General features: G+C 34.3%; 2 protein-coding genes across 4 annotated transcripts in view; both read right to left on the bottom strand.

Annotated features, from left to right (window-relative positions):
- Positions 1-6,571, bottom strand: part of LOC142609672 (S-sulfo-L-cysteine synthase (O-acetyl-L-serine-dependent), chloroplastic-like) — a 28,363-nt gene extending 21,792 nt beyond the window's left edge. Inside the window, exons 1-5 of one of the 2 annotated variants that reach the window (XR_012839650.1) lie at positions 6,285-6,571; positions 6,071-6,180; positions 5,581-5,638; positions 5,167-5,430; positions 4,928-5,065 (exon numbers count right to left, since the gene is read on the bottom strand). Coding sequence is in view for 1 of the 2 variants with exons in the window: in XM_075781327.1 (XP_075637442.1) it covers positions 4,928-5,065; positions 5,167-5,430; positions 5,581-5,638; positions 6,071-6,180; positions 6,285-6,473 (759 nt within the window). In the remaining variant the exon portion in view is untranslated. The remainder of the gene's footprint in view (positions 1-4,927; positions 5,066-5,166; positions 5,431-5,580; positions 5,639-6,070; positions 6,181-6,284) is intronic. The other variant, XM_075781327.1, reaches the window with a different exon arrangement.
- A 4,796-nt stretch (positions 6,572-11,367) lies between these two features.
- Positions 11,368-17,219, bottom strand: LOC142609514 (putative arabinosyltransferase ARAD1). Of its 2 annotated transcripts, none has more exons than XM_075781107.1 (3): positions 16,971-17,219; positions 15,522-16,682; positions 11,368-12,188 (listed from the first exon to the last, which is right to left on the bottom strand). In XM_075781107.1, the coding sequence occupies exons 2-3, from the start codon at positions 16,500-16,502 to the stop codon at positions 11,634-11,636; spliced, it is 1,536 nt and encodes a 511-aa protein (XP_075637222.1). In that variant the 5' UTR covers positions 16,503-16,682; positions 16,971-17,219; the 3' UTR covers positions 11,368-11,633. The 2 variants fall into 2 exon arrangements, with proteins under 2 accessions (XP_075637222.1, XP_075637223.1); XM_075781108.1 differs by having other exon boundaries at positions 15,522-16,596.
- Positions 17,220-26,563: the final 9,344 nt, after the last annotated feature.

Below are 26,563 nucleotides of genomic sequence, written 5' to 3'. Positions count from 1 at the left end.
GAAGAGTCAGTTACCGAGTGTGGTTTGCAAGCTTGATATTGAAAAAGCATATGACCATGTAAACTGGGAGGCCTTGTTTTATCTGTTGGACTGGATGGGGTTTGGGTCGAAATGAAGGGGGTGGATTAAGTCTTGTGTTACTTCTGTCTGTTTTTCTATGCTGGTAAATGGTTCCCCTGAAGGTTTTTTTGAAAGCTCCCGTGGGTTGAGATAAGGAGACCCTTTATCCCCACTATTGTTTCTCTTGATTATGGAGATTTTAAGCAGAATTTTGAAGAAGACAGAGGAGAATAATCTTATCCGGGGGTTTCATGTGGGAGCAGTGAATTCTGTTGGTGTTCAGATTTCCCATTTGTTGTTTGCGGACGACACTATCTTATTTTGTGATGCCTCTAGGGATCAGTTGCTATCCATAAGGTTGGCGATGTCTTGTTTTCAAGCTTTTACGGGTTTGAAGGTCAATGTTGTTAAAAGTGAGATTGTTCCTGTTAGAGTGGGGAGTTTGCCTATGAAATACCTGGGATGCCTTTGGGAACTTCTTTTAAGATTGCTTCGATTTGGAATCCTATTTTGGAGAAGATGGAGAAGAGACTCTCAGGGTGGAAACGTCTCTACTTATCTAAGGGTGGTAGGCTCACTTTACTAAAAAGTACTCTATCGAGTCTTCCTATGTACTTTTTATCGCTCTTCACTATTCCTAAAGCTGTGGCCGCTAGAATGGAAAGGATTCAGAGGAATTTTCTTTGGGGTCTTCTGAGGGGAGTTCCAAATATCCTTTGGTGGCTTGGGATAAGGTGTGTTTACCTGTTAAATTGGGGGGCGGGGGATAAGGAGTGTGGCGTCGTTTAATCAAGCTCTTTTAGGGAAATGGTTGTGGCGATTTGGGCAAGAAGTTACCCATCTCTGGCGGAGAGTTATCTCCACAAAATATGGTGAGGGTCAAGGGGGGTGGTGTACTAAAGTGTGCAGGAGGACCCATGGTTGTGGCCTTTGGAGAAGCATTCATGAAGGGTGGGAGAGTTTTTCTAAGCACCTAACTTTTGTAGTAGGTGAAGGCACCCGCATCCGCTTCTGGCATGATAGGTGGATTGGGGATTATACCCTAAAAGATCTCTACCCTGAGCTCTATGTGTGTTCAGTTGCCAAGGATGCTTGCATTTCTAAGGTTTTGTGGCTTCCGGAAGGATGTACTACTAGAGTGTGGAATTTAGGTGGCGTTTGGTACGGGGTAATGTTTTAGGATTCCCAAGAATGTTTAAAGATTCTCATGTTTGGTTGCAAATTACGCTAGGGAATCAAATGCCAGGGGAATCCTTAAACCCCTCTCAGTAGGAATGTGGATTCCCTTTAAAACAGGTGGGAATCCAGATTCCCAAACTTAAAAGAAATTGTATTTTTTATAAATTGACAATTTTAACCCTTTTTCCTTATCATTTAAGCAATTAAGATAAACTATAAAACAAATTATCAATATCTTCTCTCTTGTCTTTATCTTTTCCCGCCAAAACAACATAAACAGGATAAATAACTCTGCTAATAGTTATTTTTGTATTATTCTTGTCATTTTGAAACGTTAGATCACAGTTTTAATGAATGTGTTGCTAATTGATAGTTTATATAATGTTTTTTATCTATCTATTTAGAGTAAGATATTTTTTTAAAGGACTAATTAATAGTTTATATATATTTTTTCATTATTTATTTAAAGGAAGTTTTTTTTTTTTTTTAATGGGCTTGATACTTCACATTCAAATCTAAGGACAAAATGGGAAAAACAAATAATTCATTTAAAATTCCTAGGAATACACCAAACATTATCATCCCACATTCTTGGGAATCTCCCAATAAAACCAAACATAGGAATAGCTACATTCCTGGGAATCTAGATGCCAGGAGTAATGTGGATTCCCCGTACCAAACGCCACATTAAGGTTCTTTAGAGCTTTTGAAGATTGGGAGCTTGTTGCTTCTTTTTCTCTTCTTCATCTTATCCAACCTCATATTCCTCCGGGGGGGGGGGATAGGAGGGATATTCTTTGTTGGCGGCTCAAAGGCAATGGTAAGTTTGACACCCGCTCTTATTACCAAGCAATTCGGGGTTTCTCAAATTTTTTGTTTCCTTGGAAGGGTGTCTGGAAACCAAAGGTTCTTCAGCGAGTAGCTTTTTTCTTGTGGACAGCTGTTCACGGTCGGATTCTCACATTGGATAATCTCATGATTAGGGGTCGTCGCCCTTTAGCAAATCGGTGTTGTATGTGTTGTTGTGATGGGGAGTCGGTTGACCATCTTCTTCTTCATTGTACTGATTCACATACCTTATGGTCTCTTATGCTTCAGGCTTTTGGTATCCACTGGGTTATTCCAAGATCAGTGATGGGGTTATTATCTTGTTGGCATCAGTGGCTTGGGAAGCATAACTCAAATATTTGGAATTTGATTCCAGGGTGTTTAATGTGGATTGTTTGGTTGGAACGGAATCGTCGCGCCTTTGAGAACATGGAGAAGACATTGGATGAGTTAAAGGTTTTATGCCAGCGTAGCCTTTTTGAGTGGTCTCGTTGTTGGGGTTTTTCTGATTCTTCGTCTCTTTCAGAGTTTATGTTTTCCCTTAGATTTTCCTTCCCTTAGTTTTTCTTTCTTTGTATCCTACTGTTCATCATCATGAACATCCTATACTATTTTTTTCTTATTAATATTAGTTCTTTGATTACCTATCAAATATATATATATATATATATATATATATATATATATATATAAATATAGGAGCCTAGAGAGGAGCAAGGTGGCCTAATTGACACATACTACGAGATAAATCTTGAAGCAATTCTAGTGATCAGGACTTCAGGAATTTTATGGGATATCCTCGAGAATAATAATTTGTGTATCCATGGTTTACTCCCTAGGGTGGGTCTAAAGGGAACTACCTTGGTGAAGTTCCACGTCATCAAAGATAATGGACAGCTATACACAATGGACAGGATGTTTCAAAAATTAACCAATCCTTCATGGTGGCAGGAACCGTCAACATTGTCATGTAAAATTTTCTTGCAGTTCTAGCAAAAGCCAACATGCTATGAAAATTTTGGCTTCTGCTTTTTGAAGTATGTAGTGCATAGTTCATGAAGATTTATGGAATGACTTGTACACCCAATGTGACTATGAACCAACAAACTGTGAATGATCTTACAAAAGTGTCGGCAGGATTTGTCAGGATGGTATTGCAATAAAATTAGGAATACAAAAAATTAGGGCAAAACCTGCAAGAAATATAAGCAGGTAGCCGGGTGCTGTATTAGTGATTATTGTGATTGGACCCATTGACAAGTGTTTCTTGTCATTTCATGGTATATAACAAATTACCAATCCTAAGCTCTACCTTGCTCATAAGGAAACAATTGCAAGACTTCTACTACTGTTTTCTTTGATTTTTTTCTTCATTCTCCCACCTAATTCTTTTTTTTTTTTTTTTTTCCTTTGCTAATCATTGCATCTAATTCATGCCTTTTATAAGTAAATATTTTTAATAAAAAAAGGAGAGTTTAAAAATCTACAATGTGTATATGTGAACCACTCCCAAAGAATTACAATGTAAGATTCAAAATATTTATAAACTCCAGAAAAGAAGATGAGGGGATGCAACCCAAGCTAGTCATTCACTCATACAAAGATCTTAGCAAAATTTCTTGGTAACATGATTGGGGTGCTCAAAGTGTCCACAAGACAAACAGTGGACTTGCTTTCCAAATCTTAGAATGAATATGATAATTAATCTTCCTACCAACACTACAATATCTGAGGCATAAGTCTTCGGCATAAACCAAACAATCCTGAATAATGTAAACACAAAAGGCCAAATATCTTGTGCCACTGAACAATGTAGTAAAGATGCTCAACTGACTCATTATCTTGCACATGCAACACCAATCAATAAGAACAAGATGTGTTCTGAAGATTGTCGACAACCACAATCTAACCCAAGGCCTGTCCAAAAGAAAAATGCTATTGTACAAAGCAGCTTGGCACCCCACTGGCTTCACAATGAAGATTGTCCTCTGTAAACCATCTCAAAGTATCAAAGTATGAATGAACTTCAAAAGTTCCATGTTTATAGCGTCTCCATGCTAATTGGTCCTCACCCTGACTAGACGGAAAATTAGAGATTCTCGTAATCAACTTCCCATTACTGAAATGATTTATTAACTTAAGATTCCAATTCCATCTACATCGATCATCTAAATTGACCAGATAAGATGATATTGAAGTCCCAGTATCCACCGCTAGTCTGAACAAATCTAGAAAAGGTCTTGAGAGGACACTTCCCGTACAATAATCAAGCCAAAATGCACATGAGTGCCATTCCCAATAAAAAATTTGATATGATTCAGTAAGGAGTTCCCACCTTTCTCTAATACCCTTCCACAAGCCCACCATGCAAACCCCTAATCACACCCTAGTCCCCATCTAAACCATTGAATCACAAACACACAACCATACGTATGTATGTATATGTGTCCGTGCCTGTGTATTTGCACATGTGAGTGCATTTGCATAAATACAAATATACACATATTCCATCCCATACGTGGAATCATATTCTATAATGCTTTTCTTTTACATATTTTAAAAGTGAATTGAATTGAAAACAAAACAAAGCCAAAATAAATATTAAAAAAAAAAAAAGACAGAGAAACAAATAAATGTGAAAAAAAAAAAAAAAAAAAAGAAAAGTCCTCTGAAGTTCAAGCTTGCACTTCATATGGAAATTTCTAGAACATTTAATGAGTTTTCCAGCACTTTAGTTGATCAATTAAATGAGAAAAACTCTACATGATATTTGTTATTAGTATACATTCATTATATCTATCAACATATTGCAACAAGCAGCAATTAATTTCCTTTTAAAATAAAAAAAGATGATCCTAACCTGTACTTTTTTGTTCATTGTTTTCAGGTAACGCCCAGTGCCTGTAACAGTGCCACCAGTTCCAATCCCAGCAACAAATATGTCAACAATACCCATGGTATCGTCCCATATTTCAGGCCCTGTAGTTTCAAAGTGGATCTGCAATTCATGCATGCATATCTTAATATAAGGCATACTCTATAATAAACAAAAGCTCAAAAAAAAAAAATACCTCTCTCAGGAGATGAAACGGTTATAACCTTGGTATTAGCAACATTATCAAACTGCTGAAACATGTAAGCATTTGGCATGCTGAGGGCAATTTCTTCAGCTTTATCAATAGCCCCTTTCAGACCTTTCTCTGGATCAGTCAAAACAATCTCTGCACCAAATGCACGTAGAAGAATTCTTCTTTCAAGATTTATGGATGCAGGCATTGTAACTATAAGTTTATATCCCTTAGTCGCTGCAACAAAAGCAATACCAAGTCCTGTATTTCCACTAGTTGGTTCAACTAATACACTCTGCATGCATAATTACAGGAACAAAAATATAATAAGAATTGAACTGAATAATTGGCTTTCACCAAGATATCATACCTAATTCAAAGAAAGTATAATTGATGAATAAAGCGAATTCCTTTTGTATCATAGCAAGGAAAGTCCGTGACTTACTTTCCCAGGAGTAATTTCCCCTCTTTCCTCTGCATCAGATATCATACTATAACCAATTCTGAAACGTCAAAAGTTCACAAAGAACGTCAGTTCCTGTGTATTTGTAAAATCTTCTATTAGCAGACGATAAAGAAATAAGATTCCCTCTGGCTCCCATTTAAATCCTACAATTCCCGACATGTGGTGTGGTATTTAAATAAAATTCCAAAGGTCCTAAAAAAAACACACACACACACACAAAATGTCACGGCATTTGGCTAAAAATTGAAGGATTTATTTGGGTTCCCTTCCCGGACATATGAGGCATCGGTTGCATTAATTAATATAATATAATATTGAAGATGCATGAATAAATTAAAATCATTTGACATAAGACAACTAAAAACATAAATGAAATGAAATGAAAGGGTGAAAGAGTAGAAAGAATGAATGCGAGAGAGAGAGAGAGAGAGAGAGGGAGAGAGGAGTTTATAGCATAGCAATTAGTTACCTATCCTTGACACTTCGGCAAGGCTCCATAGATTCAAGTTTTGCAGCAATATTAGCAACACAGCCTTGTGTAACTTTGTTCAGGTACACCATTGGTGTTCTCCCAATCAACTGTACATGTATCAAACAATTGAATTGATACCATATTTCAAAACACACACAACACAACACAACACAACATAGCTAAATAAAAAAGAAGAGGGGGGGGGGGGGACCTGGGTGACGTCATCGGCAATGTTGACGGAGTCGACGAGGTTGTCAATTCTAGGTGAGTAGACGGAGGTTGCCGCTGCCGCTGGTTTTGATTTGAAATTGAAGGACACAAAACGGTGACGTTTTGATTGAGGATGAAGAAGAAGATGTGAAGGAAAAGATGATAATGATAATGTTAGCATTAGCGCCATTCGTGTAGTGTTTCTGAATATTTTTTTTTACATGAAAAATGAGTCTCAGTCTGAGAGTGAGAGCGAGAGTGAGAGTGAGGAGGAGGGGCTTTAGATGGGGTTTTCTTTTTCTTTTTCTTTTTCTTTTTTTTTTTGTATGTATTAGTATGGGCTTAGGCCTTGGCCCATTAACTACTGGGCTTTATAAAAGCGCATCACGAAGAACAAGGGCTTGTGAGACGTGAGGGTAAAAGTCGGGCTCATGTTTCTATCTTATAAAAAAATTATGTGTATATATATATGCGCTAATATCTACCTAGTAAGAATAGTTAAATAGAATACTGTTTTATATATGATATCTCTAAAGTGAAGGATATATTAAGAACTAACCATATTTTTTTAATTAATATTTCATTTTAATTGTTAAAAGAAACTAAAAGTACACAATTATACCAAAAGGTTGATTTTATTAACTAATCAATTGTAATTAAACTTTTCCTATCAAAAAAATATATAATTAAACTTTGGGTTGCAATGCACTTTATCCCTTTTAAGCTTGGGATCACTTCTAAATCGATTTCTCAACTTTTAAAACTTACAATTTTACATCCCAAGTATAGAACAGTGTCATTGTGTCCCTTCCTTTAGAGTTTGCTAAAATTTTGCAATTAACCCACCAAAAAATTCATTAAATAAATAAATAAAAGAAGAAAATAATTATAGAAGTTTATTAAATTAATGGAAAACTGTTTTCTTTTTTCCTTTTTTTCATTATATTTTATTTGCCCCCTCAAAAAAGGCCTTCTCAACAGCGACACAAACTACACAACCCTATATCAAGGCTTGCTGCCACTTTTTTCCCAACAATTCTATTCTCTCAACCCAAAAATCGAAGCTAACTTAATATTCAAATTGAAACCAAAAAAAAAAAACCTAAAATAAGAAATTAATCATATAAATTCATTGTAATGACACAAACACCTAAATCACATCATGCAACTAGTGTAGTGTGTTGGCACCCAAGAAATCCCAAAAAGAGGGGGAAGCCCAAACTCATGAAGCCAACAAACACAGGCCTTCTTACAGCTACAGGGTACTCATAACGAGGCCCCTACCAAAATAAAAAAAAATTAAAAAAAAAGCCTAAATTGGAGTAGGGTGAAATGTGGCCCAACCCAATGAATAGACAAGCCTAGAAGGGATCCTATCCCTTAGAAAAATAAATGAGGTCGTAAAGAATGGGAAAAGGAAGAAGTTCAGAAGCCCAGGGCCCCTATGTAGAGAGAAAGGACAGGGATCCACATTAGCATCGAGGACCACAGGTTGAATGCTGAACTGTCTAAGAAAGGAGGAAGACTGAGGGACCTTGAAGAAGGTAGAATGACTAAAATCGTGACAAGATCAGAGAACCTTTACAAGAACCCTTCATCTCGACGAAAGATCAATACCATTTCAAAAAAAGGCATGCCACAACCGGTCACCATCAAAATGGAGGAACCTTCGAAATGTCCACCCCTCCAAGTTTGGAAAGAGACCCATCCCGTTGACCTTGGAAAGGATATGAAACGGTTGGGAAGAAAGCATCTTTTATAAGGGGAAGGTTATAAGAAGTGCTTTCAAGGGTTACTCCAAGGAAAAGAGAAAAGAGAATGAGAAAGGGAAGAAATCTCGGGATACTCGTTTCAAAAAAAGATTGGAAGAACCGAGGACTTGGGGAGAAAATGGTAAATTCATGCCCTTTAAGTTTCACTATAAAAGGAAGCTACCTTGAACGTGTGGAGGGTAGAGAAACAAGAAATAGCAAAAAGTGTGAAAAATAAAAAACACTTGAGAATTTTTCCTACATTAAACCTAGGGTTCAAATTTTACAAGTCTTAGGGTTCATCGAAACCTTTCTCTTAAGACTGTGAACTTTGAGATCCAAGGAGCTTCACAGCTTTGAGATTACTCTTGCTTCTTTGAAAAGCTTGTTCCTTTTGTATAATGAGAACACTAAATTCATTAATAAAAATCTATTGATGGCTCGCACTTATTGATGTCCTTGTCCTTCTTTTTATTATTCAGTTCTAACAATCCCCCCATTCTTTATTAAAGTATAGGCCTTCCTTGTGCTTTTTGGTTCTTGTCTTATTTGCAGCCTGCGTACAACTCGGTTCCATAGCCCAATTTTGCAGATTTTTATCTTGGTGAACCGACTCTAGTTCGCCCAAAGATCCATGTCCTCTCAACAAGCCCACAACACCTTGTTGGGCTTGGGTTTAAGGACCTGTCACAAAAAGTGACATCACAGTGTGAATGGCTTTTGTCAGGTGAAAATAGCCAAATACCGAGTTTTGGCAAAATTTGTGGCAAATTAGCACTGTTTTGAAAATATTTAGCAAAGTACCATTTTTTTAGCACTCAAGTTTCACAAAATCGAGCTTTAAATAGTACTCGAGTTCAGTAAACTCAAGTTCCTAGTGAGTCGCCAGCGTCTAGCCTGGCACTGTTGACTTGAAATTTGTGTAATTAAAAAAATAATGTGGTATTCGATATGACTGAAATCGAGTACTGCTTTATAGTACTCGAGTGGAGTACCTTTTTTTTCTTTTTTCTTTTTTTCTTTTTTCTCTCAAAATCACCATCTATTTATAGCCAAAGTTAAGCCGAAATATCAATAATTACACCGACATGAAACTTATCAAGTCAAAGAAAATGGCAAGCATTTATGGCCAAAGTGTCATCCATTTCAGCCAAAAGAAAAGAAGCATGAATTTGGTTTGCATTTCAAGTGTTGTTCCTGGCCATCTTCTTTGACAATTCATGAAACTTCTTGAATATCATGCATCTTCCAGACATGGGCATGCCATTTAATGGTTTGTTGGCTAATGTCAAACCAGTAAGTTTGACTATTCAAGCCATTCTAACAAAAACAAAAAAAAAAAGAAAAAAAAAAAAGGGTACTCAACTACACTAAGCTCCAGTATTATAAAAAAATACTCCATTTCAGTAATATTGAGTACCAGATTATTTTTTTTAATTACACAAATTTCAGGTGAGCAATGCCACGTTGACGACTCACTAAAAACTCAAGTTCACTGAATTCGAGTACTATTTAAAACTCGATTTTGTGGAACTCGAGTACTAAAAAAGTGGCACTTTGCTACATATTTCCGAAACAATGCTAGTTTGTCACAAATTTTTCCAAAACATGATATTTGGCTATTATCACCCTTTTTTCAACTCATTAGTTTAGTTTGTGCAATGTCCTCCTATTTAAGGTAATCTTATAGTTTATGGCCGGAAAATTAGGTTGAAAGCTAGCTTTTGCTACATAAATTAAAGCTGATCGGCTGTATTGAAGATAATACCATCAATTAATTATTATTTTTTTTTTTTGATGAATCAATTAATCAATTAATTGTGTCACAATACAAAAGCCTGCTTCATTCAATGAGAAGTAGGAAAAAAGAAGAGAAATGGCTGATATGATATCTTCCACAAACAAATGGAGTAAAAAATTTATTCTAAAAATGTTTCAGATTTCATGCCAAAATTGGGCAAGTGCTAAAATAATGCATGGGCACTTCATCAATTTTTTTTTTTTTTTGTGTGTGTGTGTGTGTAAACAAAAAATGGGTAAAGAAGATCGACCAGCGTGGCTTTCCTACTTGGACGTGATCATAGTAGCATCCTACCTGCTCCTGGCTAATTATTTCATCTTTATCATACATACATACAATATAATAAAAATAGAGTTAGGTACCTATGGCTATTGCTATGGGGTTTTTTAGCAAGGAAATATCCTATCGCTCCATTTCCTTTTTTATAAGAGCAGAAACTGAATCCAATCCATAGAGATAAGTGTCAAAACTCAAAAACTACTTTACTACTGGATGCATGCCAATCTCAAACCTAATATGGTATTCTCCAGCAATGAAATTGATTATGTTTTCAAAGGCCCATAAAGAAGAAAGAAATGAGAGCCATTCTTCACTTCACACCTATCAATCTTATCTGCCAAAAAAAAAAACATTATTTAATATTTATTTGGCTGTTGAACTCTACTCTGCTGACTGATTACTTGGGAGTGACCACCTCCTTTTGGTTTCTTTAAACTCAACACATATGATATGATATGAATCAGTACTTTTGAACTCAAAGAACTAATGTGGGGGAGCTTATCCAATCCAAACTCTGACTTTCTCCAAGAACATTGGGATATCCAATTCTTTGGTGGCAGTGTTTTGGATTCTTAGGGATGGACTCAGTTTAACTTCTAACTCAAATGCCCAGAAAATCATCATCAAATTGGATGTCAAGCTAATTGTGGATATTTTTAGCTTCACAAGATTCTCCAGTTTACGAGTCTCACACATGCAGTGCCCTAATTTCTAATTTCAGATTTCTTATCCGGCAATTTGAGGCGGTCATCCAACATACTCATCATCAAGGTGGAAATTGCTGTACAAATTTGTTAGCTGAAGTTAGAAATAGTTTTAGGGGAAGTGGGGAACCTTTTGTGATGCATTCTGTTCCTCCACCTTTTGTTGTAAGCCAAACGGTTTTGTACTTAAAAAACTTCTGCTTTTAAATTTAATGAAATTTCTCTACACCAAAATGAAATTTCAGAGATCCAAATACTGAGAGATAAGTACTACTATCTTTTATAATAAGACTGAGAGATAAGTACTATTATTTCGTAGTGCACCATAGCATTGATCTAGTTGGCGAAAATCTTAGTCTTATTACACTTACACAACGTACCTTGACTGGCATTTGCAGGGACTAATGGTTTTTACTCATTACTTATTAGATTGCCAACTTACACAGACTTAGACCATTCTTGATCAGCCTGGAAGCAGCCATGGGAAAATGGTAAGGCCTTAAGCATAATGCTGATATTAACAAGTTTGTGTTTCGAAATTATTTGTATTGAAAAGAAGACAATAAAATCTATATATATAATAAAAAAATTATGAATTTTCCTAGGCATAGATGGAAGCTGAATGCTTCCTTTTTCCTTTCTCTGCACCCCCCTCCCCCCCTTTTTTTTTTTTCAGAAAAGTTACAATGTCAGTCTCAAAATTTGCAGTGAGGATACATTGTAGTTCTCACCTTGCTGAAGAGTGTAAAACTCAATATTTTGTTATATCAAAAGCTCTAAAAATAAAGAGCCCAAACGAATGAAAGCTTCCTCTTTCACCAAAAATTATTTGGCGATGGTATCAAGTTTAACCCCCTCTCAGAGTGGACAAGAGAACGAGAGAATCGACTAGACTTGTGTAGCTTCAATCTAATAGCAGGAACCTTACGGGCAACAGCCTGCCATATCATTTGCACTGCATCACCCTCCTTCGATGGGTACTGAAACTCATAGAAATTTTCAACCTCTTTCAACTTCTGCCACATTCTGGTCCACTCATCCTTCTTAATACTCCGGATGAGATTCATGAGGAATTTTTCTTTGAGAGCATCCCCTGTCCGAACAAATATGCAGAACTGAGAATAGTCAAGGACATCCTCATATGCGAGCTCTATCTCATCACTGATGATGACAGGTACACAATGGCTAGCAATGGCATCAAAGAGGCGGTTTGATGAGGGGGTATCACCTGCTATATTGAGACAGAATTTCGAAGAGTGCATTCCCTGGGTAGCTTTCTTAATTCCATCTTTTTGGACACTTCCAAATGCAAAATGCACATCTTTCTCATCTTTCAAAAGATAATATAACTCTTGCCGAACAAAGCCTCCCTGAGTATGAGAAACCCAACATTTAAGAATCTTACATAAGTTGAACGCAAGCAATCCAAAGTGAAACAGACTGAATAAATTAAATAAATGAAACAGAAGATATCATTGAATCAATTGAACATAGAAGCATCGAGAATCCAAGAAATGACAATTCACTGAGATTTCATCAAAAATGGACCAATCAAAAAGAATTAAATTATAAAGTATGCCTAATTAACAATCCTAGATTGGTGGACAACGTATTGATCATGCGAGACAAAAGAAATTTGTATCAAAGAAACACAAACAGAATCATCCCATAAATGAACAAAATGCTTTCAATGACTAGGGAAAAAGGTAAAAGGAAAATACACACACACACACACACATCATTTTTAAGTCTGTGCACACACACACACACACACACACACAAGGATCAAGACTTTCCCATTCATAGAGGTTGGTTGCTACCAAAAGGAACTTCAATACTACCCATGACAAGGCCATTCTCATTAGGTCTGGCGAAGGACTTGTCCCTTACATCATAATTAATCTGAAAATAGCCAATACCCTTTCTTGGGATACTAGATAACTGGTGCTGAACCTAGATTACATTTTGCTATTTTAGTATAGGTCTCCAAGAAAGTTTAGGACTTTATGATGTTAGTTAGAGATGATGAACAATGATCATTCATTTCGAATCATCAGCATACAGATAAGATCCATAAAAACAATTTTCCCTGTGGCAATTGTGGCCCAGAGAAAACAGGAGATATTTATAGGGAAAATTCTTACATGATTACAAAAACAACCATCTGAAGAATTCATAGGGTCATCCACAAGGGAAATTGCCTCATTCAGGTATCATTCGAGGAGCCAAGCATGAAGGTAAGCACCAGAACCCTGAAATTGCGCTATTCCTAGATAACTAAAGCTGAAATAGGATCACGAGGGTCGCAGCCTATCCAGAACTCTGATGTGCCAGAACATAGGATCCACTGCCAACTAACAGAAGGAGAAGGGGACTGAAATTGGCTACAATAAATCCTACGGTTTTAAGTGAAGGAACTTGATGGTGTATACATGATCCAAGAAAAAGGAGGATATTCTAAATTCATTAGGAAATACAAACCAATTAATGGATTTGATAACACATTAGATCCATATAAACAGACTATGCTGCAGTCAATGTGGAAAGCTTTATCTTTTGTTCTTGTGTTTTTTTCCATAGCTTATTTATTTATTTTTAATTGAAGTAACATACTTCATTGAAAGAGAAAACTAGTACAAAAAAGGGGCCAGAGCACACAGGACATGCACTAAGATAGGCATGGGCAGAAAACAAAACTAAGAAGAAGAAAACAAAGTACATCTATCAAGTATATCAGCAAATGAAGAAAGAGATAAAACATCTGAAGCATTAGACCACCCAGACAGTCTAGAAAAAGACATCTTCATGTCTTGAATCGAACTTTTGTTTCCTTCAAATATTTGAGCATTTCTCTCTCTCCAAATACCCCAAATCAAACAATGGGGAACCATGTTCCAAATTGCCCCATTTATTTTATCTTATTACTAGGTATATAAATTCACAAGATAACAGGAGGGTCATCCCAAGTATGAAGATAGTGTACAAGGGATGATCAATGTTTAATTTAGAATATGAACTTGTGAAGCTGAACACCAACAAAAATAATCCCTATTTCGCTCCTTCCTAGAATATCAGATGAAATATAAAAAGTACAACAACAACTATACCTTAGTCCCAAAACTTTGGGGTTAGCTAGATAAAATATAAAGAGTAATCCTCCTAAAAGCCCTGCTCTCCTTGCCTTTTAACTTTTTGGATCAATTCTCCCCTGGCCATACTGATCTGCCCTTTAAAGGAATTCACCAGAACCCAACAAACCAATCCCCCTCTTCCCCAACCAAAATGATAAATAAGTATAAATAAAAAATAGAATGGTTTTAACAAATCCCTAGGCCACTCTCTCTATACAAGAGAATCTGTTATCCATTCTCAGCTCAATTTCATATATCTTCTCAATAGAACTCTTCAATCAGTGTCAGATAATGCTACAACTGCACAACTTCATTTACGTTCTTCCTGAGGATCTTCAGAATCAATACCTTTCCTCCCAACCTTAATTAGTGAATGGTCACCTCTGTATCATCCTTAACAACTGCAATATAAAACAAAACTGTGCACTCCCTTAAATGCAGCTTCACAACCAATTTAATTTGGAGGAAATGGAAAGAGAAAAGAGTAGAAATGATGGACAAAGAGAAAGGGGGAAATAATCCATCATCACCCCTAAACACAAGAATTTTCCCCTAAAGATCTGTACATCCCCAAACCAAAAGGAAAAATAAGAACTTTAGACTGGAGACACGACGGGAGTTTCCTTGCTGATTTGTACTTCACCAGCTTACCTAAGGATTTCAAAGTATGTGTTGACCCCAAGGATTGTGAAGTTTGCAAAGTGGGTTTGAGCACTGGAACTCAACTCTCACCTCACAAAAGAAACTAAACCAAATACTAACTTCCCGTAACTCTCAGTTCTTGAGCTGAGTTGTGGGGAAAGAAATTACTTTGGAGTGTAATAGTATTTATAAGTGTTCTTCACCTTTTTAGACATGAAAGTGCAACATAGATGTGTCTAGATATTTTTACAATCTTATTCATTTCCAATAGGTCAATGATATTTGAAATCATACAGAACTCTTCATGTTATAATTCACCTTCCTTCTAGAACAATGGCAATGAACTAAGAAAAATATAATTACAATACCATGTATACTCTGGACTAATAATCAGCAAAAACAGCTACTTTGAACCTAAGATTTTTACTGTTTTATGAAGGTATGTTATTGTTATTTAACTTCTATTTTACTTCTTGCACAGCTGTCAGATTGGCTCACTTAAGTAAATTATCTGACTCATCATGTGTAGATTTAACATTGAATTTTATTGATATATGTTAAAAGTACATATATTATCAGTTATAAATCTTACCTATGCCTGTTTTTGCAAAATATTTTAGATATGCATAGCATCTGTCCAACAAATTTAGTAAAATTAGCTAATTCTTCATTCAATATAAACAATTTGAACTTCATGAGAGTATTTAGTTTCTCTCTGCGTAAATATTATTGTCAGTATTAACTAACATGTGAGGCATGGCATAGCAAAAAGAAAATGAAACCCAAGTCTAGCTAGTGACCTACAGCTTATAATTTTGTTTAGAACATGTAAGCAACAGAATTCCCAGCAAATTTAATTAACCAAATTTCCTACAACTGATACTGCAAGAAACATTGAACAAAAATTACTTAAAGAGAAAGAGTACTTACATCTTTTCTATATATTGCTCCTTGGAAGTACAGCAAAGTTGGACGGCTATCAAAATCAGACGAGTCATCAACATACGATCCGATTACATGTTTGTAAGGAGCAATCACATCTTTCTCAACATTTGCTATGTTTGGAGGATACCTTCCAAAGTCTGAAAGTATAAATGTTGCAGGCCAAAGGTTCGTCCTTGCATCTAAAAGGCTATTCGGATGATGGGCCACAATTAAGTGGTCATGTCCTCCTGACCTTATCCATTCCTTCTGGGCTGTTAAAAACCTCACCAACTTCTCTTGAAGCAACTTATTTTTGGTCTTCTTTTGGTGCGGGTCGACTCTGGAATACCGGTTATAGCATAAGGAAGAAAAGAATGGTACAAATATAATATCAGCTTCACTAACGTTGCGGACTCTTATTGCACTCTGGGCATTTGGAGGGTCTGGAAGTTCAGAAGCAAGGAGATCCAATGTAAGCCAATACTCTATACTGTGTTGCAAATTCAACCCACCAGGATAATCAGGTATCTTAGTTTGAATATCAGGCCAAACACTATTACCTTGTGCCTTCCAATCTAAGAGTCCAAAATGAAACTCAGGGGATAGATCATACATAAAAACCTTAAGAACTAGTTTATTTTCTTTCTGCTGATCTAGAACTACACTATCTTTGGTAATGCATTTCACATCAGATTTTGCATTCTCTTGGGGTGATTCTTCTTCTTCATCATTGTCCACAAGGATTGATCTATTTCCAATCGAGGGTTCCACCTCGTTTTCACTACGGGTAGCAGAATCCCCATTGTCACCACCCGTAGCAAAATGCTTGGAATTGGGTAACAAACTATGATCGATGAAGCTAGGACGACTGGTTGAACGCAACACAAAGAACCAAGATAATATGAACAAGACTGATGTTGTAACGAACAAACAAAACAGAAAGTTCCTAGAAACAATCCCCAGGGATGAGACATTTCTCTCAGCCATTTCAATGCAAATCCAAAACAAAGTTTTAACAATGTTGTTCTGTATGAATTGCCATTTATATATTGGAATTTGGAAAACCAACTTCCTGAATGAGCTGAGCCAAAAGAACAACTATGTTACCATGGAAATTCCGAATATATAGACAGGACAGCACAATTGGAACTCAAAATTCACGCATGCCTGTAACCATCAATTGCACACCACATTAATAAAAATTAACCCCCCCAGTTGACAAAAAACAATACACTGAATGAATCCCAATGAAAGAAACACATCACAAAGATTAAATAACCAATAAAACTACATTGTCCATCGACCCAAAATGTGAGATGGACCCAATAAAAGCAAACCCATACGAAATCAAATCGTATATGACAAACCCACCAAAAGATAGATAAAAAAAGGTTCGTTCAATGGTGGTTTGGTTTGTTGAATGAAAGAGTGAAAAAAAAGGGGTTGGATTCGTACCGTAGAGGAAAGGAAATGCACAAACAAAAAGGTTGTTGTTCTTGTTGTTTGTTGTTGTTGTTTGTTGCAATTGTTGGTACCGGTCCGGTGTTATTGAAGGAATAGACTCCTTCTCTATCTCTATCTCTCTACACAGCTTGTGTGCCAAGACGTGCTTGCTTGGAAGAAGAAGCGTGGGAATAGGGGTATAATGCGTGGAAGCGGACTCTTTTGTTCGTTGGTTAGTTAGGCAGACCTCTCTCTCTCCCTTTCGCTATTGCTACTAGTTTTTATATTTTTTTGTGACTTCTTCTTCAGCCTATTATTGTGTGTGTGTTTTTTAGACAGATTAATTAACTTTAGCATGAAATTAAAATATTCCTTACTTTGGTTTAACTCAACCATGAATTTTCCTTAGAGGCTTAATAAATTTAAAACAATGTGCTCTAAACTTGAATGTTTCAAGTTTCATTCACCACGTTATTGATCCTATGGTTTTAAGAATCCCATATCTTAGAGAATGAAATAATATAGTCCCATAGGCTATAAGGCTAAAACACCATTTTTTTCTATATATATCTAAATAATAATAAATAAACATGATTAATTTTTTAGGGAAAAAATTCAGAAAAATATGGCAAATGGCAATCACTCAATTACTCGCCCTTTTCAAATTTGCCACATTCTTACCATAATTTGGTAAGAAGTCATTTTCCTCCTTTATATTAAACCTAAAAACATAACATATGCTCACAATATCTTTACAGCATGCTCAATTGTCTTACCAAGAACCCAGACTGTTTAACTCAGTTTTCCTCTTCTTTGTTTGCTTTTATTATTATTATTATTTTGAGTTTTGGCATGGACTCAGGTGTATAAGGTGACTGGAGTTGCATGTTGTGAAAATGTTATGAATATTAATTTTACGGCTTTGTAGAATGTTTTGAATTAATTAGATGCCAAAACAGCATCCCTCACTAAACCCAATTTATTTTTTAATAATTCAATAGTTGGAAAGTTGGGAGATTTGAATTATAAACATTTTCGTTGAAAATAACAAGATATGCTAATTAAGTTACAATGCCCTTGACTCATTCAAACAAAATTACCAAAAAGCCTTAGGACAAATAAGTTTTAAAATCAAATAGAACCCCAAAATATTCTATTCGGCCTTTCAATAAAACTTAGAAATTGTCCCCCAAAAGGCAAAAGCCAGTGAAATTTTGGATGATAACAACTAAAAGAGCATCCAATAACTCTGTACTAAGATGCTTAAACCCATCCTGTTGTGTTGATTTTTCTTAATTCATTACTTAAACTCATTCTGTTTTGTTGATTTTTTTTTTTTTTTTTAATTCGTTACATCAAGGCACTGGTAAAAATGGAATGAGACACAGTTTTTGGGACTATTAGTTCTTAAATACAAAATCACAAGCTAACCATTATGTATTCTGTGGAATTTTAGTTGCTTGTACCCAAAATTAAATCCATGTTAGCATGACTTCTAGTTCTAGGCATGACATGTGAAGCAGCTCAAGGAAGCTAAAATAGGATAGAAGTAAAGTTACACTCTCTACGTAGAATAACTAGAAGGGTGGTTCTAATCTCTCTCTCTCTCTCTCTCCCCTCCCCCCCACCCCCCCCCCCCCCTCTTCCCCTCTTTTATAGAATCATCTGTAAAACAGTTTTTTAAAAATGCATTGAATAAATACAGAAATTTGAAGATTATAGGTGCATAAACAAAATATTTTTGTTTATGCATGTCATTTGATTTAATAATTTGACAATTTTTTAGAGTGAAAATTCACCACTAGTTGGGCAATTCTTTTCGAAGAAGTGGCAATTGAAGGTTCAATGACCCTGCAAAAAGAGAGGGTTAATCGGAGGGAGTACCAGTGTGGCACCAACCTAAAGGTCTCTAATGATTAAATCAAGACTCCCAAGAGCTAATGTAGAGAGTTAAAGGTAGTCTAAGTGTCTTATGGGAATACTTCTTTGGTACTTCCGAAGCACGGAGAATGATGCTCCTTCCTCTCACATTCATAGTGAGGTCCACTCATTAATTCATGGTTACCATGAATGTGAGATGAGAAAACACCATTTTACTCTATCCCGAGAGTATCTTAGAATTTTCTGTCTTACGGAGCACATACCAAAATCTGTGGAGATGTGTACCTTTTATAGTTGTGTCTTCTAGCTATTGGCTGTTTGCCAATTAATGTTGTGCATTTATTTATACTACTATTTAAGGGGTTTTTCCTATTTGAACCAGATTTTTTTTTTTCTAAAATACTCCTACATCTCTATGTTTAAGTAGAGACAAAACTAAAGGACAATCCGATAAAAATACAACTCTAACTTCTACTAAAACATTGCCTAAAAAATAAGGTCACTCTCCTATTGATTTTCAAATTTATTTATCCACTTATAAATTAAATTCTCAAAATAAAAATTATATATAAATAATAGAAAACATAGATTTTTTTTTTGCTACTACCACTAAAAAAAAAAAGCCTCATCGCACGCACAAAGTGCATGTGATGAGGCTAGTATGATTGAAAATTTTAAGTACTCTTGAAGTATAGAAAAATGGTGCTTCATTCTCTCATATTCATTATAGAGGGTCTATCATGAATGTGAAAGAATGGAGTATTATTTTTTTATGCTCTAGGAGCACCTAAAAATTATTCTTATATGATTGGCATAATGTTTGGACTATTTAATGTGGCAATAGCAATTCGTCCGTTGTGTAGAGTAATTGTTATTCTTCCATAAATGTTGGCATTGAATGTTGGCTCGAGACAGTATTTTTTGCACTTATCAATTATGGTTATGACTAAACGTCTTTGACTTAAGGTCCGTTTGGATAGAACTTATTGCTGAAAACTAAAAACTGAAAATTGAAAACACTGTAGCAAAATAATTTTTAAATGTGTAAATAGTACTGCGGGACCCATTTTTAATAAAAAATTGCTAAAAACGTACATGAACAGTGCGCGCACAGTATGCGCACTGCGCGCACAGTGCGCATTGTCCCCCCCGCAGCAGAAAAAAAAAAAAAAAAATCAAAACGCAAAACACAAAACGTGTATCCAAACTCCACCTTAATGGACATATAGTTGTTGGGTGACGATCATCAATTATGTTATTAAATGCCCTTGTCAATTACACTTTTCATTCATTGTTGGATAGCTAGTGGCAGGAATAAAGTTAGGATTTAGAGTTAAGAGGGTGACTCTACTACGGGAAATTTTTATTTGTTTTAGGTAAAATAGGTTGATTAGTTGTAATTCATTTTAGTTTTATTATTGATAATTAAAAAAAAAAAAGGAAGTGACAATTTAATTACAAGAATTTTTTTTTTTTTTTTGGAGAAACAAACACACACATACACAAGAGAGTGGGAAAGAAATTTTAACACAAAGGCACACTACAACTCTACTCAAAGACTATGGTAACTTTTAAGGGAGGGATTATAATGAGAATTTTTCTTTTCTTTTTTTAAGAAAAATATTATAAGAGTTGATTGGTAGGTTGGTTTTTGAGTTGTTAAACCAATTAAATAGGGGAGAATAGACTATAGATTCTTTTGTATTAAACTTCACCTAAAAACTCACAAATTATATCTATAAGTTAGGACAAAACTTAAATACAGTACTTTAGGTCCTCTTCTTTAAGTTTTCCTTTTAAGATTCAAACATGTGTCTACTTAACTAAAAAATACACTTTCATCCCATGAAAAAAATTTCACATGGCAAAATTTAAAAATAGAAATTTAAAAAATAACATCTAAGTACTGTACTTAAATCAAACTATTTAAAAAAAAAAAAACACATATGAGTAAACTCTTTAAGGTAAAAATATTACAAAAAGAAAATACAATATCATAAATGAGGTTGACTAGAGAATCAAATTAGCATTCTTGCTGGCCTGCTTGTTAGCAGTGTCGGTAATAACTGGCGAGGGGCCTCACAAGCTATCGAAATCCATGAACTAGGTTTTCCCCTTAAGATTTAAATACGTAACTTCTTAATTAAAAAATACACTTTTATTTTATGAGAAAAAATTTATATAATAAAATTTTAAAATAAAAACTTAAGAAATAGCATCTAAGTAGGTTCTATTAACGAAGTAAACTGTTTCTAAAAAAAACACCTATGAGTAAACTCTTTTATGGTAAAAATATTATAAAAAGAAAACACAATATCGTAAATGAGGTTGACTAGAGAATCAAATTAGCATTCTGGCTGGCCCGCTTGTTATCAGTGTCGGCAATAAAACTGGTGAGGGGCCAACACAAGCTGCCGAAATCCATGAATTATGTGGTCAAGACTCAAGCAGACTTTCTTTGTAAACGTGCATAAGTGTTCCGAGGACCAATATAAATATAAAAAGTGCTTTATACATTTGCTAAACTAGTAGCTAACATGGGCAATATCTGGGAAAACTATTAAGCATGAGTTTGGATAGAGCTGTCTAACTTAATGGGGGCGGATCTTGTGTATTGTTTATTAAATCTATGAGTACTTTTTTCAATAAAAAATTTTCATTAAAATTGAGTCCCACAGTACTATTTACACATTTAAAAATTATTTTGCTACAGTGTTTTCAGTTTTCAGCAATAAATGATATCCAAATAGATCCTAAATATAAAATTTAAAAAATAATGCCATGCACTTTTATAACATAAGGTATCAAAGAGATCATACAACTAATTTTTTGATCATTTTGGTGATCATTGCCTACTTGAAATATTGAAATCACTGTATTGAAGAAAAAAAATTCAAATTTAACAATTATTAACAAATTAAGGGAAATTAACAATCTATATATATGTGTGTGTGTGTGTGTGTGTGTGTGTGTGTGTGAGGTGCCGAAGACCCAAGAACCCGAGGACCCGAGGAAGGGAAGCTCGAGACATAGTAAGCAAGGGAGAATAAAGGAATAAGGAAACTTACCCGAGGATACCCGAAGATGAAATGGCATGGGCGTGGATGACATAGGGGACGTATTGCAAATAGCTGAATGTGGCAGGATAACTTGGAAGGTTGCATTAAATGTCCGGCACCAACCTTTCTGGCCGCATTAATTAGAAAGTACCGACTTTGTCCGTTGCATTAATGTAGACGTGACCTGAACAGTACGGAACGCAAAGTTAGGGCTTTGCTCCATTACCGACGGACAGGTGTCGGGGGAAGAAGCTTAATAGATTGCAAGGTGTAGGCCTGAGATAATAGGAGCCAAGGATATAAATAGGAACCGGAAGATACAGAGAGGGGACTTTTTGTTGTTGGACCCTCTCTACCAAATATATTGTATTCGGATCTTTAGTCAGGGAACTAGCAATGATACTCCAAGCTGGTTTATGATTTTTTGGTCCTTACAATATATATAAAATAGGTAAAACTGAGAGAAACTCAAATTAGAACTCCAAATTAGAGTTTTAATTTTACGCCATGTGTCCTAAATTATTTTTTCTTAAAGAGTTTTATTTCTTAATTTTAGAATCAAATGTGAGACCACATCATAAATATTCATTTAAGTGAGTTATTAAGTGTAAAAACCAAAGAGTTTAGAATAAATGAATCGTGTAAAAAAAAAGTGATTCGCAATAATTTTAAAAAAAAAATGGACAATTTACATTTTATACCTAATAATATCCTTACAAATTTTTTTAAAGAGTTAACAAAATATAAAAATGACTATCAATAGTATTTAAATTATATATATAGGAATTATATTATGTATCTTATTGTATATCTATAATGGCTTGTTTGGATTGAGGGGGATGGGAGGGGGAGTGGAGGGGAGAAGAGTAAAGTTGGCTGAAAATAGACTAATTTTGGGTCAATTCCACTCTACTCTACTCTACTCTACTCCCCCTCCCTCCCCCTCAATCTAAACGGACAATAAGTGTATACATGCATATGCATAGGATTACAAGCTAGTTATTAATTAAAGTTGCTATGGATGATAGTTGTAGCAGAATTCATTCAATGTTTTATAATTATTTACATCACCTCATAACATTGCTTCATAATCCATGTATGCACATCAAACTGTTAGTGAACCTTCTATCTTCAAAAACCCACAATATCACACTACAATTCCCAAGTTGCCAAAAAATCCATAGTAAAAGAGACAGTAGTAAAAACCATTTAATCCTATAATATGTTAAACATAAATTGATATCAATAGGAAAGGAGGAAAAGAGATAGAAAAATGTGTTTAAAAAATCCAAACAAACTCATGAAGGCAATTCAGACACAAATCCACTAAATCTAATTATTCTAAGGAGTATATATATTTGGAGAAAGAGCCTAGAAAATAGAAGAGAGAGAATTGGAGCCTTGGCAATGAAGGCAACTTTTAGGGTTAAGGTATGATAAAGTTAAACCTAAAGCTAAGGATGCATTAGGGTTGCTAGATTTTTTTTTATCAAAATCGAAGTCAAAGACTTTGGTTTTATAGTAAATATAGATGATTTTTTTAAAAAAAAATTGATATCATTTTCATGAGAAATATAAGAATTTGTTAAAAAAATTATTTGCCTTTTTCTATTTTCATAAAATATTTTTAAAAATATTTCCTAAATCAATATTATTTTTAAGGTATCTGTTAACCTTTTCTTTGATAAGTATATAGACTGCAAATGAGAGAGAGAGAGAGAGAGAGAGAGAGAGAACCAAAAATAATAGACTGGAAATGCAAAAGTTAGAAAGTCAAGCATATATGAATCGAGAGTCGAGACAAGAGGATTAGTTTATAAAGCATCAGAAGGATCACCAACCGGTTCCTCAAAACAGTTTTTTAATCAATTGATGATGATTTTTTTTTGGAAGTTTCATGTATATATTCGATGTTCTAGATAATTATTGAGAAATTGAAGAGTACTGTGATAAAAAAAAAAAATCACACAAAGAAAGAATAGCATCAAACTCTTTTCCTTAGTGCCGGTTTTCCAAAACGCTACACTGTTCAGCAAGTTTGGAGATTATCATAATGTTTTGTAAAACCTTGTCCTCTGTTTTTTTTTTTTTTTTTTTTTTTTTTTTTTTTTTTTTTTAATTCAAACTTTCTCTCTATCCTTTCTGACTATATACATATTGGATGTATAAAAAATGAAGAGTGGGATGCTGGATGTATCTGAAAAGGGATAGCCGTAATAGAAAATAACAAGCTGTTTTACTTAAGAATTTGGCTAAAGTTTGCAAAATCGGTTGTGAATGCTCATTAATATCCGGCTTTTCAAAACATTTTGCTTACCTCTATCGAAGAGCTTTGTAACCAAGAATCACAAAAATAATTAACAATAAATAAATAATGAATAATCTCACATTTGATTCTCCAACTCTATTCAATTTTTTACAAAAAAGTTACAATGCTCAACACGTTTGGAGAGATTATAGCATTTTGTAAAACTTTTTTTCTTTTTGTTTTGTTGTATCATGTATGTATAATGTATTTGATTATGATATGCTTGGTTTATTTTTTTGTAATTTTTTGAGTACTTGTATATATATATTTTTTCCAACTTATGGTTTTCTTTTCTTGTTTTCTAGTATTTTGTTCAAGACAAAAAAGATTATAGCATCGCATGGGTCAGTTGACAAGATGATAATTCTTTTTAAAAGAAATGGATTATGATGATGGGTTTCAATTAGCTCAAGTGATAAATTCTTTTGTCATTAAATAAAATACATGGGTTCAAGTCCGCATATATTAGAAACCGATTGGTATCTTGGCAAGGATGGAGCTAGAACTTGAAGTTAGGAGGAGGGGCGTTTCTTTGTTGGTTGTGTGAGCAGGGACGAAGCTAGAATTTTGAGTTGGGGGGGCGTTTTTACTGTTGGCTATGTGCGTTAGTTTCAACCTTTGACTTTGCTACTTAGTTGCTGAAATTTTTTTCTAATTTTTTTGTTTGTGTGGGTAAGAAAAAAATTATTTTTTTTTTAGATTTTTTGAAGGGTAGGATTGTTTATTTTGGATAAAATTGGTTAAGTGAGCTTAATTTTTTTTTAGTTTTACTATTGGTAATTTTTGTTGTTGAGCTATTTTTTGGGCCTATGTGTGTCTATATATATATATATATTTTAGATTTAGATTTATAAATTTTTTTTATGATCACTAAAATGAGGAAAATGCTAGAGTAACAAATTTTTTTAAATACTGATTTGATAAGTGGTACTGGTAAGGGAAAAAAAAATTATACGAGTGGTTGGCCCATATGCGAACTAATAAGAATTTGCTACCAAAATAGTTTGTAAAAATGTTGTAAAAAAGTTTGTGAGTAAAATGTAATTTTTTAGAACAAAATTGCTAAAATTAGTACACATATATATAATAATATTTTTTTAAACAATTGGAGGGCCATTGCCCCCCTAGTCCAATGGTGGCTCCGTCCCTGTATGTGAGGCAGTTTAGCCACTGTAGTGTTCTTTTTTTTGTCTTTGACTTGTGCATCTTCTACTAGGTAAGGGAGTTGTTTGTTTTTAGTAAAATTAGTTGATTGAACTTAATTTTTTAGCTTTATTATTCGTATTTTTTTTTTGTTAGTCTAATTTTTTGGGCTTGCGTAATAATTTTTTATTTTTATTTTAGATCTATTGATTTTTTATGGTCTTTATAAAGAGGAAAATGCTAGAGTTACAAACTTTTTTTAGCTTTATTATTCGTAATTTTTGTTGTTAGGCTAATTTTTTTGAGCTTGTATAGTATTTTTTATTTTAATTTTAGATCTATAGATTTTTTATGGTCTTTAAAAAAAGAAAATGCTAGAGTTACACACTTTTTTTTTACAAATTGCTAATTTAATGAGTAGTTATTAGTAAGTAAAAAAAAAATGGTGTAAGTGGTAGGCTCATATGCGGACCAATAAGAATTTGCTACCTTAACAATTTGAAAAAATGTTATAGAAAAATTTGTGGTTATGACATTACTCTTAAAAGAATTAATGATATTGTTAAAAGGGGGCAAAGTGTTGTTTTATAGAACAAAATTGCTAAAATTAATACCTATGTATATACTAATATTTTTTTTTAAAGAAAAAACTTGGGGGAGGGTGGGTGGGGAGGGAGGCAATGAAGTCAAAGAGTGGCTTCATCCATGTGTCATGGCCTATTGTTAAATAGTAATCATCATGAAGCAGACATCATGAATTAATCATGTCTATTAAAAAAAAAAAACCAAAAACAAACTGAAGGATTGTATTGTTAGTTTCCTAAAATGATTATTGATTGGCATATTGCTTCGTTATCTATGGGTTGAATAATTTTTATATTTGTAAACACTAAATATCAAGTTTGGAAATCAAAATTAAAAATGTTTAACAAATATAAATTTATATTGATTAATGTGTGTGTACAATTATCTGTAATTATATTACAATAAAATAATTCTCTAATTCTCGAAAAAGTCTTCGATTCAAGAGTGGTCTTGATTTGAACACAAACTATCCTCCACTTCGATTGTAAGATGGATTGAAGGTCTTCTGCAATGAAATTGCAATGAATCTCTGGCTATACGCTTGTAGAGACTTCTTGTTGATTGTGTTCTTCATGTATTCTCCAAATGTTCTTGATCTTTGAAAATTTGTGGTGAAAGTTCTTCTATGG

This window comes from Castanea sativa, chromosome 9 (assembly GCF_040712315.1).
Source record: "Castanea sativa cultivar Marrone di Chiusa Pesio chromosome 9, ASM4071231v1".
NCBI classification, from domain to species: Eukaryota; Viridiplantae; Streptophyta; class Magnoliopsida; order Fagales; family Fagaceae; genus Castanea; species Castanea sativa.
This window is presented reverse-complemented; position numbering and strand designations above follow the sequence as displayed.

What these genes read in the sequence shown, in the direction of transcription:
- LOC142609514 (XM_075781107.1), bottom strand. Translation starts at nt 16,502, where the DNA reads ATGGCTGAGAGAAATGTCTCATCCCTGGGGATTGTTTCTAGGAACTTT. An exon ending in GAGCAATATATAGAAAAGAT is followed by an intron (nt 12,189 to 15,521) that starts GTAAGTACTCTT and finishes TCTCATACTCAG; the next exon opens with GGAGGCTTTGTTCGGCAAGA.